The following is a 20,498-nucleotide window of genomic DNA, read 5'->3' as shown; positions in this document are numbered from 1 at the left end:
TAAAAAAGGGATGCAAAAACAGGGACATAATGAAATGTGAATGACAAAACTGAAAATATTTTTTAATTTATTTTAAATAGTTAAATTGAATTGTTATATTGTCCTGCAGCAAGTTGTCCCACAGCAAGTGGACCATGGCAAGTTGTCCTGTGATGAGTTGGGTATGGTGAGTTGGCTGTGGAAATTTGGCCCTGGCAAGTTGGCTATAGCAAGTTGGTTGCAGCGAGTTGGCCATGGTGACTTGTCCCATTCCGATAGGTGTGTGCGTGCATGCATATATATTTGTGTTTGTGTATATATAAGTATATGTACACACACATACACACACTGTATATGGTGCAGTGGTTAGAATCAGTATTGCAGGCTAACTCTGCTCATAGCCAGGAGTTCAATCCTGACCGGCTCAAGGTTGACTCAGGCTTACATTTTTCTGAAGTCAATCAAATGAGGACCCAGATTGTTGGGAGCAATATGCTGGCAGTGTAAACAGCCCTGAGGTGCTGCAAAGCATTACAGAGGCTAAGGTATAAAGTATAAGGCTAAGTGATGTTGCTATATATATAAAACAGTGTCCTATTGGATGGAAATAGAAATGGAAACCATTATATTAAATGTTGGTCCTTTGTCAACCATAATGGTGTCTTTCCACAATGTTACAACAATCTACATTCCTTGCTGTGTTGGTAAAGTACAAGTGTACTAGGTCTGAACTTTATCTAAAGTATGATCTATTAATTTCTCAGAATTTCATGTATTTTTACTCATATCTACTTGAATTGAATTAACTATTTAAAAGATCCACTAGTGCATCATTGTGAGAATTCTTTGTTTTCCAAAGACTAGACATATCACACTGTAGCTGGTAACTGTACTCAATGTTTTATTGTGGCACACATCTTTCCCAACATTTGGTTGTTGTTTTGGGCTAACTCAATCTTCCTAATCCTAACCCTTGCAAGTTGATATAGCTACATAAATACTTAGTCCATAGCTTGTGTTCCTGGCAGTTGACTGATACCCTTCTTGCTTTCTATAATACCATGTTTCCCCAAAAGTAAGCCCTAGCTTGATTTTTGGTGGTGGGCCTAATATAAGCCTTACTCCAAAAATAAGCCCTAGTTCTGGGGAAAGGCACACGCCTAAAAATCAAGCTAGGGTGGGGGTAGAGTGTGAAGCTGCCCCATGTGTCCTGCACTCACTTAGCTTACAGGTAGGACCGCCGCAGCCAGGCCTCCCATGCCCTGACACTTGTCAAGCCATGTGGTTCATCATGCCAATGCCACTGCTCCCGGCAGGAGGTTGCACAGCACTTTGGGCTGTTTCCTTTGCTTGCAGCAGGACGCCGCGTGGCTCTTCAGGCCATTTCTGCTGCTCATGGCAGGATGCCACAATACAGAAACAGCCCGAAGAGCCACGCGGTGTCCTGCCATGAGCAGCAGAAACAGCCCAAAGTGCCATGTGGTTTCTTGCCATGAGCAGCAGACACAGCCCAAAGAGCCACCCGGCGTCCTGCTGTGAGTAGCAGAAATGGCCCAAAGCCATGGTGTCCAGACGCAAGTGGCAGCAAGCGGCCGCAGAAGAAGTCAAGCAGCAGTGTGACAGGTGTCAGGTGTGGGAGGCCTGGCTAGTGGTCCTAAGGTAAGACTTAGTGCCTCTTTTGGAGGAAAAATATATATAAGACAAGGTCTTAATTTCAGGGAAACACAGTAGTTGTGCATTCCAGACATTGCTTCCCGATTTCTCATCTTCTTGTTTTGTTCCTCCTTTTCTCTTCTACATACCCACACTTTTGTAGGCTAAGGGCCTGGTTGGGTTGAGATTACCAATGGACATCAGCAGGTTCCCCAAAATGCTGGTATGGCTCCATTAGCCAGACACCTGCAACACCCCCATGCATGCTTGTGACTGAACTGTGAGGTGGGGGAGGGAATGACTGACTGACTGACTGACTGACTGAGCTCATCTTCTCTCAAGTTTCTGAGATTGTAAACTTTTACTGTCATTTGAGGGAAGCGATGAGCTGAAGATATCCTTGGGGAGGAGGGAGTGGGAAGCATTTCTTCCCAGCTGCAGCTGCTTTTCTCAACTGCAAACAGCAACATAGCTTCCTTCCCTCACATGCCTCCACACTTTCAGAAAGGCAACATTATTTTCTGCTTCCCTCTAACATTCCTCTATTTGCACAGGCAACTTTGCAAAGCTTTAGCTAAGTTTCCTACCTTGCCACATTCACAACAGAATCTATTCTCTCTGTGGTTTGTTTGACCTCCCTTGATGGGAGAAATGTTGCCTTTCGTCAGGTACCTCCTTTTTTCTTTCCTTTCTCAATCTCACTGTCTCTGTGTAGTTCTTCCAGGTACATTGATAAATGTAGTGTTGAAGAGCTTGCTGTGAAGAATCCTTTCCTCAGAGCATGGCATTGACAGGAGGTGAGATATCAAAAGAAGGTAGAAATTAATTTAAAATGGCAAGCCTAGGACAGTGGGGCACATCTATCTGCTTCATTCAGCACCACAACGTGCAACTACATTTTGTACCAAAATTGTTTCAAACTGAAAAATCCTTAGACTAATGATTGAGAAACATACAAATGCCTACATTTTAATATCAGATGATATTGATTATATTGCAATAATTGTGAGGGTCATTAAAAGCTTCACTAAAATGTTTGTTCTTCACAAAGAGAAATAATAATTAAGACAAATCTATTAGACTGCATATACAGATGTCTATACATCAGATTAAATGTAATATTTTAAAATAACTTTCATTTTCACTTTAAAACAAGCATTTAATCTTTTACCCATATTAATAACTGATCAAACTTAAAGGTATTTTAGGTTTATATTTTTTAAGGCACTCATTTTAGGTTTATATTTTTAAGGCATTTCATAATTTATATGAATACATTACTGGGCTGCAAGACTAATCGGAGCTAGATTGTAGAGAAACAATTTCCACATACATCATGCTCAACATACTTGCTATGTCTAGTCATAATAATACCTAGTATGTCAGTAGTATCTACATTTGGAAGTCTGCACTGAGATAAACTCATTTGGTTTGCATTCATATCATACTTGCACAGGAATTTGGAAGCTTCTTAGAAATGAGTATGGCCATGAAATAATGCAGAAGACAGAAAATCAGAGATTGACAGCCACCAACCTCCCTCTGACATCACAATCTAATATTTCACTGTTTCTGCTGTCCTTACCCTAAGGTGGCTGAAGTGATTTCTCTCTACTCTACACTTCCTTCAAATTCAGCTGTTCAGATTATTTACCATTCAGTCTAGATGACAGACCACTATGATTTTGTGTTGCTTATTTCTTAAAAATAACAGGAGCTTCTGGAGTCATGCAGCTGAGCAATAAAGAGAGAGAAGAAATTCTGCCCGATATTTGACAAACTTTTCTTATCCTATTATTTTTTGGTCATCGTTACAAATCAAAATGCTATGAAGTAAAACAGCATCAACTGGCATCATCTCACCATGACTCTGTACATCAGCAAGCTAAAATATTCACTGAGTCAAGCTAAGTGGTAATTTATAAACTTTACCCCAGACTGATATGTTGACACGGCTTTTGAGCAACATACTTGCTGAGATTATTCAATCCTACAAAAGCTTGATCTATTTATTCTGAAATTTTCAATGGAACAAGAATCCATAAATTTATGGTGAGTTTATTACTTCTGAGATACTGAAAAATGGCATTATTGCCAACAGCAAATAAAGATGAGATTCAAATATAGTTCATCCTGTTTGGTACCTCAACTTATTTGAATAGCTACAGAAGTACTTCTAAACTGCATATCAAGTGAAACCACAATCAGTGACCTAAACCGAGTTATCTTATACTAACAAAAAATATAAAAATGGTTAACTTGAATAGTGCTAACACTACCGTGTGAAAGTTAGATGAATACCAAATATATCTAATCATATCCAAATTGTTGTTAGGCATTTTCTCTATAATTGTGTGGCTAAATAATTGCTTTTGTCTTTAAATATAATCCATTATTCTATTAGCTCTCTACTTCTACTGCCATCTAATGTTTAAATTGATAAGTAGATTAGAGATCAATTTCTCTTAATTCACCAAAATTAATTAAGATTTTTTTAAATTAATGATTACTTTAATCTGTTTATATGCTAGGTTTTCTTCACTGTAGTAATCCACAATCATTGTTGTGGCTGCAGGTGTTTTGTCTCTCCAGATGTGGGTATGATCCATTTCTGACTTTGGTTGGGTTGCACTTCTCTATTCAAGAGTGCTATGCAGTCTCTAGTATCTTCCTGGGTTCAAAGCTCCTGCTCAATGACAGTTTGCATAGCTTTATCTGATGCACTCTTTCCATGATTGGGTAGCCTTTCAGAAAGTCACTTATCAGAGACCACCCAAAAGCTTCAACTTGTCTGGTATGTAGCAGCATGGACAGTGAGGTGCATGCCTCAGTATCTCCAAGTAACATCTATGTTTCACAAGCTATATTAGGTGCCAGTTGCTTCTAAGGCTAATTAATTGGGCCTGGTTACTTGAGGGACTACTTGTCTCTGGTAGTATCTGCCTGGCCAATTCAATTGGGCAGGTTAATATACTCTGAATTCCCTTGATTAAACAATGCCATCTATAGGAACCCTTAAGATGGAAGTGCACCTTCTCTGTAGCACCATCTGATCTCTGGCATGAAATTCTTCCCAAGATCTAGACAGCCTTTACTCCACTCATGCTTCAAAAGAGCTTGAAGACCTAGCTCTTCTCCAAGGCCTTTAGTGAGGGTGAACTATTTTTGTGGTGCAAATCTGGTAATCCTGCACCAAGGCTGACCAAAGAGAAGTTGCTACCCCAGAAAGAATAAGATATTGAAATTCCCCATTTCATATACTTTAATCCCAAGGATACAATTGGGATAGTGTTATCCATTACATTTGAGAAAATAAGTTAATGTAGGGTGCACAGGACAGATGTTATGGCATGAATCTCAACAGAGAAGAAAAGTTAGAGGGAATTCAGAAGAACCATTTATCACCTAATCCAATTGCCTAATTTTTTCTACAGATAGGATTTATTATATCGTATCTTTACTGCGAGTCCCTTGGACTGCAAGGCGATCAAACCGGTCAGTCCTAGAGGAGATCAACCCTGACTGCTCTTTAGAAGGCCAGATCCTGAAGTTGAAACTCAAATACTTTGGCCACCTAATGAGAAGGAAGGACTCACTGGGGAAGAGCCTAATGCTGGGAAAGGTTGAGGGCAAGAGAAGAAGGGGACGACAGAGAATGAGATGGCTGGATGGAGTCACTGAAGCGGTAGGTGTGAGCCTAAATGGACTCCAGAAGATGGTAGAGAACAGGAAGGCCTGGAAGAACATTGTCCATGGGGTCGCAATGGGTCAGACATGACTTCGCAGCTAACAACAACAAATCTTTACTGGTTTATTGTAAGGAAGATGATCATTACTTGTTTCTTAACAGTTAAACTTCTATGCTTAGTGCAATGGTATAAAAGTTAATTTCTCCCTTCTCTCTTTCCATTTTTTTAACCAGTGAGACTATACTGGGAACTTACACTGAATTTATGTTAGCTTACTAAATAAGTTATGTTCTTGCAAAAATAAACCCTCTAGGACCAATGTGATAAACATTATTTCAGCTGGCAGTTATAATTACAGAGTTAATCAGAGGCAATTGTAATTTGGCTTAAAATGCTAGATACAACTGAGAAAGTTATTATTATATCAAAAATAGCCTGGAACACAAGTTAAAATTAATAACATAAAATTATTTAGCATATGCATAAAGGTTAGAATTATTCCCATTTGTGAAGGTTATAGAGAAATATATAGTCATACATAGAGGCAGCATTATATGGATGAATAAGTAATAATGTAATTGGCTTGCATAGCATAAAACTTTGCATATGGTAAACAGATTATATGTTTGTCATGTTTCTACAACACATCAAATTTTCAGTATTAATAAAGTGTTCTGTAAAAGGATATATGTTTCCATGAAATATACAATTTCTCAATGGATTCCATTACAGCTGAACCTAATTTTAAATGCTTTCAAATAGAGAACATTTGATAATAAATGAAGTAAAATATAGAAAATAATACTTCCCTTTATAGAATTAGTAGGCTGAATTTTTAAAAGATTATAACAAGAAAGACTAAGAAAAATAAATGTTTGAAACTCAATTACTTTAGATTCTAAATTTCTGGTTTGTGAATATTGAACAAGACCTAAAGAGGTGGTGGATTAGAGAAGTGAAGGGCTTGAAAAGGATCAAAGAAAATAAATAGAGATGACAATGCAGAGAGCAGAAACAGAAAACAAGATAAGTTTGACCAATAGTTACCGATTACCCATTTACATTATAATGTATCGGATCTAATGGATCAAATGTAAACATTTGATTTTAACTGACAATTCCATAGTATTGACTGAAAAAGTTTATACAGCATGAACTTTTTCATCTGGTTTTTAAATTTATTGCATTATTCTGAACTTACAATGTAAAGGAAATAAATCTAATTATCTATCTCATGTAACGTTATACTTTACTAGCAGAGACAGTCTCCTATGACTACATAATAAAGAAGCAAAATTTGATCTAGTTTTATTTTCAGCTCTAGTTTGGTATTGTGAAAAAGAAAGCGATACTAATAATCATAAAATAGATTATGAAGATATTTTTTTCAATAAATTTTCATAGAATTTGAGTTGGTAATAGACTTGAGTAGACTTCTCTGGGAAAGCTTTAAGCAGAGTTGATGCACACAAAATTTGGCACTTGGCCTGCGAGGCACTTATGAGAATTGGGATCAAATATATGTGGAAAATATGATAAACCTCTAAGAAATATACTTGCATTGTGCTTTGTGAGATTGGAGATATTAATTGCTATTGCTTGTAGCCAGTCGATACAGTCTTCAGCAGACAGACACTGAATTATTCCACTGCAAATGCCATCCACAGCAACTACTTGGAATGCATTTTGCCTGTAAACATGAAATAGATTAACTTGGAATGTAATCCAACACAGCCAATTTAATATTACCAGTTTATTAATATTTGCAGAACAAATTCATCCCACTTATATACTTCTCATAATACACGTTACCCACCAAACATATTGTTTTTTTAAACTATTATCATATGATTCTCTCTATATTTAGCACTTTTACATGGCATATGATGAGATAAAACTTGGCAAATCATGTAGGATCAGCTGAATACAAATTGCTTCTACTGCTGCTTTTCTTACACAAAAAGCTGGAAAATGCAGGAGTTTGGCAGATTGTAGAAGCTGTAACGGCTAGTACAAGGTGCTTTTCAGACATTGTGGTATAGTTTGAGTCTACTGATTCTGGCTCAGAGTTACCTGTGGCATTTTGGGGGAATTTTATAGATCTATACAGCATATCTTTCTCCACAAGTAAAGAGGTATACTTTGTGCAAGGATCTTAATTATGACTAAGACCATAATTTTCTACATAAATATTACATAGATTTCTGAATAACAAATTTGCATTTCTAAAATTAAAACATACCAAATTACTTCTTAAGCAAGAATGAAGTATGGTTGGTAAGCCTGGTTATATTTATTAATAGTTATATTTTATTTGTATTTATTTTCTTCTATTTACATTTCAATTATGTGGCTTTTTTAATTCTTTGTGTTATCTTTTGTTATAGTTGAAGGAAGCCAAACCATCTATAATCACTAAGTACAATTAATCCATCGATTCATTTATAAAACTCATACAGTGGCTCATACATGAACCATAACCTGGCCAGATGACAAAACAATTAAAACATTTTAAGAAACGGATAACCACAATAAAAACTATTGGCACCCCGAGACAACATTCTCCCATACATTATAGTTTTGTTTAATAATAATAATAATAATAATAATAATAATAATAATAATAATAATAATAATAATAGAAGAAGAAGAAGAAGAAGAAGAAGAAGAAGAAGAAGAAGAAGAAGAAGAAGAAGAAGAAGAAGAAGAAGAAGAAGAAGAAGAAGAAGAAGAAGAAGAAGTAGTTGGAAGGGACCTTGGAGGTCATCTAGTCCAACCCCCTGCTCAGGCAGGAAACCCTATACCATTTCAGGCAAATGGCTGTCCAGTCTCTTCTTAAAAACTTCCAGTGTTGGAGCATTCATCACTTCTGGAGGCAGGTTGTTCTACTGGTTAATTGTTCTAACTATCAGGAAGTTTCTCCTTAGTTCTAGGTTGCTTCTCTCCTTGACTAGTTTCCATCCATTGCTTCTTGTCCTGCTTTCAGGTGCTTTGGAGAATAGCTTGACTCCCTCTTCTTTGTGGTAGCCCCTGAGATATTGGAACACTGCTATCATGTCACCCCTCACCCTTCTCTTCATTAAACTACACATACCCAATTCCAGCAACTGTTCCCTATATGTTTTAGCCTCCAGTCCCCTAATCATCTTTGTTGCTCGTCTCTGTACCCTTTCTAGAGTCTCGACATCTTTTTTACATCGTGGTGACAAAAACTGGATGCAGTATTCCAGGTGTGGCCTTATCAAAGCATTGTTAAGTGGTATTAGTACTTCACTTGATCTTGATTCTATCCCTCGGTTAATGCAGCCTGGCACTGTGTTGGCTTTTTTGGCAGCTGCAGCACACTGCTGGCTCATATTTAAGTGATTGTCTACTAGGACTCTGAGATCCCTCTCACAGTTACTACTATTGAGCAAGGTACCACCTATACTATACCTGTGCATTTGATTTTTCCTGCCTAAATGTAGAACCTTACTTTTTTCACAATTGAATTTCATTTTGTTAGATAGCGCCCAGTGTTTGAGTCTGTCCAGATCATCCTGTATTTTAAACCTATCTTCTGGAGTATTGGCTATTCCTGCCAGCTTGGTGTTGTCTGCAAATTTGATGAGTTCCCCATCTATCCCCTCATCCAAATCATTGATGAAGATGTTGAAGAGCATTGGGCCCAGAACAGAGCCCTGGGGCATCCCACTACACACTTCCTTCCATGTAGATGCAGTTCCATTGAGGACCACACGCTGAGTACGGCCTGTCAGCCAGCTACGAATCTATGTGGTGGTGATGCTATCTAACCCACATTTTTCTATATTATCAAGTAGTAGGTTGTGATCTACTTTATCAAATGCCTTACTGAAGTCCAAGTAAATTATATCTACAGCATTCCTCTGGTCCACTAATTTTGTCACTTGGTCAAAGAATGTAATAAGATTTGTCTGGCATGATCTGTTTTTGACAAACCCATGTTGACTTTTAGTGATGACTTTGTTTGCATCAAGGTGTTCGCTGATTTGTTGTTTGATTATCTTTTCCAGAATCTTCCTAGGTATTGAGGTCAGGCTGATAGGTTTGTAGTTTCCTGGATCTATTTTTTTCCCTTTTTTGAAGATGGGAGCTACATCAGCTCTCTTCCAGTCCTCTGGTAGTTCCCCAGTGCTCCAGGATCTTTGAAAATTATAGTTCAGTGATTCTGAGATCACGTCTGCCAGTTCCTTGAGAACTTTGGGGTGTAATCCATCTGGTCCTGGTGATTTGAACTCATCTAGGCTGGACAGGTATTCACTTACTATTTTTTTTGCCTATCTTAACTTGCATTTCTATTCTGTTTTTTATGGCACTGGTTTTGGTAGGTTGGACTGGTTTTTTCCCTTTGTGTAAAGACAGATGCAAAAAATGAGTTAAATAGTTCTGCTTTCTCCCTATTGCTTGTCACCTTCTTGCCACTTTCCCCCACTAATGGACCAATCATTTCCTTAACTTTTTTCTTGTTTTTTATATGTTGAAAGAAGCATTTTTTGTTATTTTTGACTTTGGTCGCAAGCCTTAGTTAATTTTGAGCCTTAGCTTTCCTCACTTCATCTTTGCAGGCATGGGCTATTTGCTGATATTCTGACTTAGTTATGTGCCCTCTTTCCAATTCTTATACTTGTCCTTTTTATCTTTCAATTTATCAGAGAGTTCTTTATGCAGCCATGCTGGTTTCTTTTGAGAGCTGTTATTTTTCTTCTTTGTTGGTATTGTGCTAGACTGGGCCTTTATTATCTCACTTTTCAAAATTTCCCAAGCTTCTTGAGTTGTTTTCCCCTTTAGGATTCTCATCCATGGAATTCTTCCCATGGTCTCTCTTAGTTTATTGAAATTAGCTCTTTTAAAGTCCAAGACTCTAGTTTGGCTGTGTTCTATTGCTTGTGCTTCCATAATGTTGAATTCCAATATTGCATGATCACTTCCCCCCAAGGTTCCTGTGGCTTTGACACCTTCTATCATTTCATCTCTGTTAGTGAGAATTAAATCCAATATGGCTAATCCCCTAGTTCCCTTCTCTACTTTTTGGGAGAGAAAGTTGTCTGCTAGGTTTGTCAGGAATCTGTTTGATCTTCCACTTGGTGCAGAGTTTGTCTCCCAGTTGATATCAGGGTAATTAAAGTCCCCCATTACTATTGTGATGTGCTTCTTACATACCTTAGTTAGCTGACTAGCAAAAAGTTCATCTATTTCCTCTGCTTGGTTGGGCGGTCTATAGTATACACCTATGGTAATGTCATTTTTCCCCCTTTTATATTGACCCAAATGCATTCAAGTTTACAGTTTTCATCATTGTTGTGCTCTATTTCTGTAGAGATAAAGTTATTTCTTATATAGAGAGCAACTCTACCTCCTCTTTTGTTTAGTCTGTTTCTTTCAAATAATTTAAATCCCTCTAGCTGTGTGTTCCATTTGTAGGGATTCAACCTCATTTTGCCCCAATGTTGCAGGAAGATCCAACTCTTCAGGACATTCAATAAGATAAACACATAACTCACCTAATATTACTGAAAATGCAATTGGTGGTAGAAAGCAACTAAAAATAACATTAAATTCTATTACATGTCTCAGTGAATAAAAGTTGCACCAAATTTAGTGTTGCCCCTTATTGTTCTCTAGCTTTCTAATTTTATTCTGTAGCGGCCATACAAATAGAGTTTTAAAATCACTACTATTGTCTGAGCTTCAGCCTGGATACAATAGTAAATCTCTTTGTAGAGCATAATCAGCACTCAGGAGCTAACAGTGGAAAGGGTCAAGAACAAGGTTCAGCTTAGAAATAGTGCTTTTATTGAAGACACAAAAAACCCCAATAATAAAGATCAGCTGCTGAAGAACCCAGCTATTCAGCCAGCTATATATAATTGCTCCAGGGTTTAAAATCTATCTTTTCCTTTTGTGGTCCTTATATAGTAATGGAGTTTTCATTTCTCAACTTTGAAGAGCACTTGACTTGTGTTTTGATAATAGCCTTTACCCCAATTGTGCTTCCATGTTCATTCTATCGTATCTACCTCCTCAAAAGTAAGCTAATATTAAATAAGGGAATATTTATTTGTAAAGAATTGATGAAATATTTTAGGCTGAGACCTAAGTGAGAAAATGCAGGAAGGAATATTTTAGAAAATTAATGTGGGAATGATTTCAATGTGTCAAACAGTAAAATTGGAATGGAAGCTGAAAATCTTTGTATCCTAGAAAAATAAATGATTAAAAAGAAATCACAAATGAGGTAAGAATGTTGAAAAATGGTAATGCTTCAGGATTAGTGAGGGTAAGCGGTGAAATGTCAAATATAAATTATGGAGTACCTGTGACACGTTTTACAAATATGCAACGACTGCATCTCTACCTGGCATTTGGAAGAATGCCATTGCTGTTTCCCTATACCAGGGATGGGAAACAATGGCCCTTTTATGATTTATGGAGTTCCACTCACAGAATTCCTGAGCCCACCATGCCAGCTCAGGAGTTCTGGGATTTGAAGTCCACAAGCAGTAAAGGGGCCATCGTTTACCACCTCTGCCCTATACAAAGGAAAAGGTAACAAGGTATGCAAAAGCTACCAGCCCACGTATCTATGGGAGATGAAACATTACCATTTTTTATTGTTCCTTACTTATTATCTGTATTCTATATAATATTGCTTACCCTCAAAGAAATAAAGTAATGAGCATGTATGTAAGTTTATAACTACAAAATTCAGTACAAGTATAAATAAAACAGGTAAATAGTAATGCATCAATGGCAAAAACAAAACAATTAACACATTTTATATGAAAAAATGTACTTAATAAAATAAATCACAAGAATTGTCTCTTACCCAATCCAGCTTGAATAATATAAAACAACTAAAGCTGGCTGGCAGAGCTGAATTTTATTTCATGAGGACGACGATGATGATTTTTTTCAAAAAATAATCAGGGAAAGAGTTATAGGATTTGAAGTTTAGCTCCATAATTTTAGGATTCCCATGTTACAATATTTGGTCAAAGTGAAATGAAAGGGTAACCTGTGACATATCCATTAATGTAAGGGGATGGAGAAGCCATCTAAATGTTCCATATCACTATGTCTGGCACATCTATGCTGACTGCTAGAATACACTGTGGACTGATTTATTGGCACAAAGTAATAAGTAATTATGAATTCTAAAGAAAATCTATGTATGCTGAAGCAAAATGAATGCAAAGTTTTCAGCTAATAGTCTTTTGGGCACTTAGCCTAAAGAAATATAATGGATCTAAGTAGGCATCAGAAGAAGACCATGTTTCAAGATCTCAACCTTTGAGTTTGCCAATTGGAAATTTTGCAACTTGCCCATCCATACAATTTAATTGATGTATAGACTAAAAATGAAAAATGTAACACTTGTTAATCCAAAATCAACCCACCATTCATAATATTTGGATCACAAAATAGCAGATGTATAATCATCAACAACCACCATCACCGCTAGGTGATATCTACTTACCTGCACATATCTGATCCTGGGAGATACTGAGAAAACCTTGAATGAAGAAGAGGAATTAATCGAAGGTCACACCACCTCTTTTCCCATCTAAGACCTGAAGATGTTGGCCATGAAGAACACGAAAGCGTATCCTGAAAACAGATGTTAAATACCTTTGATGTATTACTTTATAATAAGGATTTACAATTAATAAATATTTAGTCTGTTTCATTGTTCTTGCCCTTGCATGGCTATTAGATTTTCCACTGAACTGAAATATCCTTAGGTTTTGTCAACAGTTCTATAGAGTCAAACCTGTGTTTCATTGTACCCTATTGAAATTAAGTACACCCTGATAAATTAAAATCTAGCACTTTTTGCCACCACATAACTTATTGATAGTAAACAATTTTTACTATTTTAAAGTAGACTCCTGAGAATACTGTGGATAGTCAAGAAAACAAACAAATGTATCATCACACAAATCATCCCAGAATTCTCACTTGAGGAACAAATGACCAGGTTCAAATTATCCTACTTTGGACATATTGTGCAAAAATCTAGTCCTCAAGAGAAGGATCTAATGCTGATAAAGCTGGAAAGAAAGAGAAGATAACAACCAATAAGGTAGATGGACTCAGTTGCAGTAATGATTTGAATCCACCATTGGAACACATGAAAGACCAAATTAGGGACATGATGGAGAAATCTATCTATATGGCTGTCAAGAGTCAACACCAAGAATCAATCAATCCATCAACATTTCATTCATTATGAATAAATAAATTGGTTGTTGAATATTTTAATGGAAGCAAAAACTCATTCTGGCCTAATCTCAACATTCTCATACTGTAGTTTCAGATCATATCAAACACTTTGTTTTCAGCTTAAGCTTAACTATATATAGTGATGCTTAAAAGTTTGTGAATCCATTCAAATTTTCAATATTTCCACATAAACTATCTAAAATTATCTCTTCTCCAAACAAGTCCTAAAACTAGATAAAAATAATTCAATAAGTTAAGAAAATCTATTTGTTCATTTGCTAAATGTTTGTGTGTGGAAAAAGCATGGGAACTTCTAGGATTATAGTTAATTTGAAGGGAAAAGTAGGGTCAAGTGTTTCAATCAATGGGATGATAATCAGGTCTGAGTGTCAGAGGTCCTTCCTTATTTAAAGAACAAAATTCTGAGTATTCACCATGAAAGAAACACATACACACACTTGCACACCCTCTAACACCAATGCATTCTAGTGTTCAAAGGGGGAAAAAATAGGATGTGTTGAGGCCCCAAAGACACAAAGTGTGAAAAAAATGCAAAGGCCCCAGGAAAAGCTACATTAGTGAATTGTTGTAGAAAAAAAAAAGTCAAGATATTCCCGACTGAACCCATCTAGCCTATTTTGGAAACATGCTGAATAATAATGCTGTAAAGAATTTTGATTGCTGTTGTTTCTTGAGTCTCTGGGTCAGTCAGTACTATGATGTATTAACCTTGAGAAAAAACATTGTAGATACCTCTCGCAGTCTTAATTTTCCAGATCCCATCATCCACCAATTAGCACAGCTAAGGGGGAAGGCTTATTTATATTTGCTGTCAAATTATAGAGTTTCATACTGTATATTAACCAACAGTAAAAACACTACTCATTATTTACTATTTTACTGAATATTTCCAGCACTGGGATAAAAACATTTCCAATTTTATTTACTGTATATATTAAGCAACCCTTATTTCAATTCAAGTAAAGTAAAATGTTAACATGCTCTTAGATTGTGTTCATACTTCTTAATCAAAAACATTTTCAAGTTCTTGACAGTCTCATAAATCATTCTCTTACCGTATTATTGGGATGATAGTTAAGATGTAAACCACTGTCACACAGAGGTGAGGATGTGCCACTACTTTGATCACTAGGAACACCTAATAAAAATATAATCTATTTAAATACATGTCTGAGTTATAAAGACTTTCTAGTCAAAACTGACATTTGTCTAGTAGGGTTAGAAGTCAGCAACAGATGAAGGTAGAGTATTTTCTGTTTTGTGGAGCATTGCAAAGTATTGTAACGATACTAATCTTTGGTGTGAGAATTTCATGTAAGACACTCATGTAATTTGATTGGTGGGGATTGGTGGGGTTTTTTATCATTCTTATTGGGGTTTTTACTATGTATCTATTGTATTTTAATCGGGCATGTATTTAATTATCTTTTAATTTTTGTAAATTTCTGTGTTTTATTCTTGCCCTGTACACCGCCCTGAGTCCTTCGGGAGAAGGGCGGTATAGAAATGATAATAAATTAAATTAATAAATTAAAAAATTAAATGTAACCTACTGCAACATTCATTGACCTTTTAACCATTATTTTTTAAAAAAAATAATTTACAACTATATGATGTTAGAAGGCCCAGGATTTTATCTGCTCACAAAATCTCTGATCTGCTAAATTTCCCCTCCCCCAAATAACCAACTGAGGAAAGTAAAATGCATTAAGAGCATGAAGTAACCATATAAGTACTCATATATCTACCCTGAGGACAACCTTTATTTGTTTTATATGTAAGGCATATTTTGATTAGTATACTATTGTGTTATATGTAATAAAAACTGAGTTGCTTTATTTGTAAAGGGCAGCAAAATTTGATTTAGTATGTAAGAACAACCAGCAGTAATGTGCTGTGTTAAATTTCATTCTTCTCTTGCCGGAAAATATTTGGAAATGTTGAGATTCCATTTTACATTAGTTATAATTAACTTCAATGTCCCTATGTTGACACAATCAGTAATGTTAAAAGAACTTGAACAAGGAGAATAAAATTAAATTAGTATTACCATATATAAATAAGATAGTAAAATTGATAAAATAAGTCCAGAGTGGAAAGTTTATCACATTTGCATTAAATATTGCCACATTTTCAGCCACACATAATTTGGTTATAGCATAGTTGGAATCTGAATGAAGATTGGTATAGCCTTCTTATAGCCTTCATATGTATATGTGTATGTGGATAGATAGATAGATAGATAGATAGATAGATAGATAGATAGATAGATAGATAGATAGATAGATAGATAGATAGATAGATGATAGATGCTAGCTAACTCAAACAAAATATGGTTAATTTTGACTAGGTTAAAATTAGAATGAAATTTAACAAAGCATGTTAACTAGGTTTTGCTGATACTTGCCAACTTCAAATAACCCAAGACATGTATATACTACCAAAATTCTTATGACTTAGCTGGGAGAAACAGTGCATCACAGGGCAAAAATTTTTGAGCCATGGTATCTCAAATGGGCTAACTTCAAAATGCTTCCAATATCCAGGACCCATGACTCCCATGGGATTGAAATTTGGCAAATGTTGATATTTTCAGTACTGCTGTGCTGCCACACTAGCACCCAGAGGTTCAGCAGATTGATCCGATCCCAACCCTCCATAGGCTGGTAGACCAGCTTCTCCTTTGGTCAGTGAAAGTAGACCAGTCCCTCCATAGGTGCCAGAGGGTGGTCAGCCATGGTCAAGTTGGCAGGGAAGTCAGAAGTTGCTCCCACTCCCACTGGTTTTTTGTCCTTGGTCATCTTTCTCTGTTTAACTATTATATTTCTTACCTTTCAAACAATGACCCAGTGGGTTATGGGTTGTCTAGTAGGTTATAAAGTTGGCTTGCATGAGCAAACATAATTAAGCTTAAATACAATTTGATATTCAATATATGCTAATTGGTTATTTAATTAAGTTCTACTGGGAGATTGTTTAGATAAATGTCTGTATTAACCAATGTTAGCAATACCTGTAAGTCTTTGAATGATATTCTAGTTACCCCCTTCAACCATCTTATCCATTTTTTTATTTATCAAGAATATTTTTCCAATCCATTGTCCAGATATGCTAATAGGGATTAATAAGATTCTGAACTTGGATATGCTATTTGGAGTATTATTATGTTTGGAATAAAATACTCAGTATTCTGGAGTTTATCCCAAACTAGGATAAAAGGGGCATTTTGCTTTACCCTATTGTTTCAAATATTTCCTGATCCTATAATATTTTCCCGAAGGCATGAAAATATGAAGCATGCATTTGTCAATAAAACAGAAGGCACTAATTTTCTGATTGTTGTGAGAGAAGTACCAGAAAACTGAAAAAAATTCACGTGAACAGGACTATCTCTTAAAGTACCCAACTATTCACATTGAAACATATTCAGCATAGCCTTGGTTGCAGAGTGGAGAAGAACCAGTTCAACTTCCCTGTGAGTGCTGATCAAAATATATCCATAGCAATAACAATAGTACTTAGACATATATACTGCTTCATAGTGTTTTACAGCATTCTCAGCTGTTGTCAGTATCCCAACAATCTGGGTCCTCATTTTACTGGCCTTAGAAGGATGGAGGGCTGAGTCAACCTTGAGCCTGTTGAACTTGAACTCCTGGCAGTGGGAATACAGAGTCAGCCAGCAATACTGCATTCTAACCACTGTGCCACCAGGGCTCCCACTGCAACACCATAGCTCTTGCATATAAAGTGCAAGAACTCTAGACAAATGATAAAGTCTAATTGTCCTCACAGCAAGTTTTAGTCACATGAGAAAACATCATACATTCCAAGCAAAGATTCCATTTCATGTTGTAATAAAGTGTAAGTGATAGAGAAAGCTCCTTCTGAAACCATAATATTTTCAGGAGAGAACAAAAAAAAATCTACTGAGAATAGCTGTGGCTGCATAGATGTCAAACCTAGCAAAAGAAGGCCAAAGACAGGATCATTTTTTAAATTGTTTGTTTATCCTGCTTTTCCAAAGAAATTAATAAATTTTATACTGGTACAACTGACAAGTACCAATGACTATTGAAATCAGCCTTTAAAATATGATTGCAAACAGGGGTTCCTAAGAATAGCAGATTCTTGTTTCAAAACCTTTTATATGCTTACATGCACAATCTTCATTAAGGGGCAGTTTCAGAAATGCAGGTGCTCTTTTGAGAAAGGACACAGTTAGGGTTACCTCTTCTCCAGCATTCCGAAGAACTTGGACCTGAAATAAATGAAAAGAACTGAAATAACATTCTTCCTGGCACAATATTGGGATTTAGCTTTCCTTTCATGCTTATTTAGCTGAAGAAGAAAACTATACAGTAAGACTGAATCTTTAGATTTTCTTTTGAATTCTTCAATGAATTTTTTTTTAAAGCATTTGTCCAACCTAAATTTCTGCTTGATCAAAGAAATCCCACCCTTCATTGCACAGAGATTTGAACTACTGTAGGTAATTTGGAAAGAATGTGATTTTAAAAAATGGAGTTTATATCAACACAACTCCATAAGATCTACAGAAAGCTAGATCCTGTAATTGTCACCAAGCAAAATAAAAATCTTGTCTGCAAAACCTCAAATCTGAGACACCAAGACTCAAAATGAGAACAATATCAGAGCATTTCAATCATTCAGGACCCTACAAGCAAACCTCAAAGAGAGTATTTTGGCAACACAGGACCTTTACAACACCACTGGATGAGAAATTGTTGAATTTGCATACTTTCAGGCAATCTCAGGTCTCAACAATGGGCTTTAACATATTATAATTGTTAAGTGGTATGTTACTTGTAATTTGTCTCACATGTAATCCTGTATCTACACAACCAATCTATCCTCACTTTCCTTTTGCCCCCACTACTCTAATTTAGAATCCTATACCAGTCTGGCTATGCTACTTCTGATGGAGTAAGCTGCAGCTCACAAAAATATATTTTATTAAAATGTGTTAGAAAAGATGCTATCAGATTCCTTCTGATTTTTTTTGCCACTATAGATTAATGTGACTCTCCTGCAAAATCTGTATCCCACAATAAATCAGTTCACTGTCATCTTCCTAGAGCATTTCAGAGGCTGTGGTTATAGCTCTCATTAATGTTCTCCCTCTTCTGTCACTGTCTCATTTTACCTTAGGCCTGACCTTCTATGGTTTATCATTGTTTTCTTCTTTTTGTTAATTGCATAACTTGCACAATCCTTTTAGCTCATTTAATTTTTATTTTTTTGTGAGACTATGGCTATATTTTCCATTCACACAGTGGACAGTAGTTGCCTTACTACTCTCTACTTACTACTATTTGCAGCTGCAGCATTACAATTACATCAACGCCTCTATCTGAGATATGTGCATTCTAACCACACTGGAAAAGTGACACACAGTATGAATTTCTGCTGTTTGATTGGAAGGGACTTAGTGAAAAGACAATCTCCAAAACTGGCTGACAGAAGCTTTTAATGGCTGATAGGAAAGATAGATCAACGGGACATGATTTATGAATTAATTGCTACTTTTCTTTAAAACTAGGATACATTTCTGCTGCTGCTATATATTTCATTAACAATTACTTTTCATCATATATTTTACAACCAACCAAAATGCATTTTGGAAATAGATACACATATATCTTCTATAAAATGTAAAATGAGAAGTTCATTACTAATTAATGTTTTATCTAGTTTAGCTTCCCCTCTCATAAATAACAGTTTAAAAGCCAAATTTTGTTCAGTTGATTAAGCTCACAACTTGAATGTTTTACAATACACATCACACTAAAGCAAAGAAAGCAATCTGTGATCTAGGTAGTTACTGCCTACACAAACTATTGAATACCAGATTTTTCCTTGTATTTTTCTGGGAAGCAGTAAATTAAAAACATGAGTCATTCATTATTATGAATGAAATAACCTTTGCAGTTGAGTGTCCATGACAAAAAGCAAAATACTGTTAGAGGCATACTGTATATACTACCACACAGGAAAATGAAAGGATCAAGATTAATTAGCAATACAACTCCATAACACAGCATTCCATTTCACTCCATAACACAGGAACCTGGAAATGAAAATAAAAGATAAAAAAGTAAATAGAAAGTTCTGAACGTTGAAGATTTTTCTAATTTAATCTCAATCTCTCTCTCTCTCTCTCTCTCTCTCTCTCTCTCTCTCTCTCTCTCTCTCTCTCTCTCTCTCTCTCTCTCTCTCTCTCTCTCCCCCTCCCTCCTCTGTGTGTGTCTGTAGGCGTGCTTGTATCACATAGCAAGAAGAACTGTTGGCAGATAGACCAAGGCAGTCCTAGAATGGATCTCACTTGATAAAAAGCATCCACGAAAGAGACCTAAAACAAGATGGATCAATGACAACAGCATGTATTGCGGGCCCAATTGGCAAAAAGAAAGCTCAGGATCGCATTGGTTGGAAACATGAGGAAGAAGCCTTCATCCTGCAGTGGGTAGACATTGGCTAAAATGATGATGATGGATCCCCCCCCCTCTCTCGGCTAACACTGCAATTAGATATATTTAATTTGCTTTCCAAGTTATCATGAACAGAACAGCAACTTTTCTTTTTTTCCTCATAAGCTGGAAATACAGTGTCTCAAGGAGCATCTAGAATGAACTTAAATGTGCTCCCTAGTCTCACAGATGATCTTTGCATTCTAATGTTTCCTTCTAATAAATTTACTCTGCTTGTTTTGAAGCTGACTTATAACCCTGGTTAAGTTTTTGCTTGCTCTTTTTTTCACTTGCTCCTTTGAAATCAGTACTTGCACTTTCTGGGTCAAAGAATCTAATAACTGGTACTTTCACAAACAACCATACTGTACAGATTTTTCATCAGCTCGGAGACAGGGTGCAATATATCCCTATCTTAGAG

At 36.1% G+C, this 20,498-nt stretch overlaps 1 protein-coding gene across 1 annotated transcript in view; it reads right to left on the bottom strand.

Annotated features, from left to right (window-relative positions):
• The window catches only part of SNTG1 (syntrophin gamma 1), a gene marked incomplete at both ends in the record, with an annotated part of 104,956 nt that overhangs the window by 61,182 nt on the left and 23,276 nt on the right, over positions 1-20,498 (bottom strand). The window contains 4 exons of the mRNA XM_081324678.1: positions 6,882-7,011; positions 12,820-12,950; positions 14,642-14,724; positions 17,745-17,847. Of these exons, the coding sequence (XP_081180804.1) occupies positions 6,882-7,011; positions 12,820-12,950; positions 14,642-14,724; positions 17,745-17,847 (447 nt within the window). The remainder of the gene's footprint in view (positions 1-6,881; positions 7,012-12,819; positions 12,951-14,641; positions 14,725-17,744; positions 17,848-20,498) is intronic.

Source organism: Vipera berus (genome assembly GCF_964194415.1).
Source record: "Vipera berus genome assembly, chromosome: 3".
Lineage (NCBI taxonomy): Eukaryota > Metazoa > Chordata > Lepidosauria > Squamata > Viperidae > Vipera > Vipera berus.
This window is presented reverse-complemented; position numbering and strand designations above follow the sequence as displayed.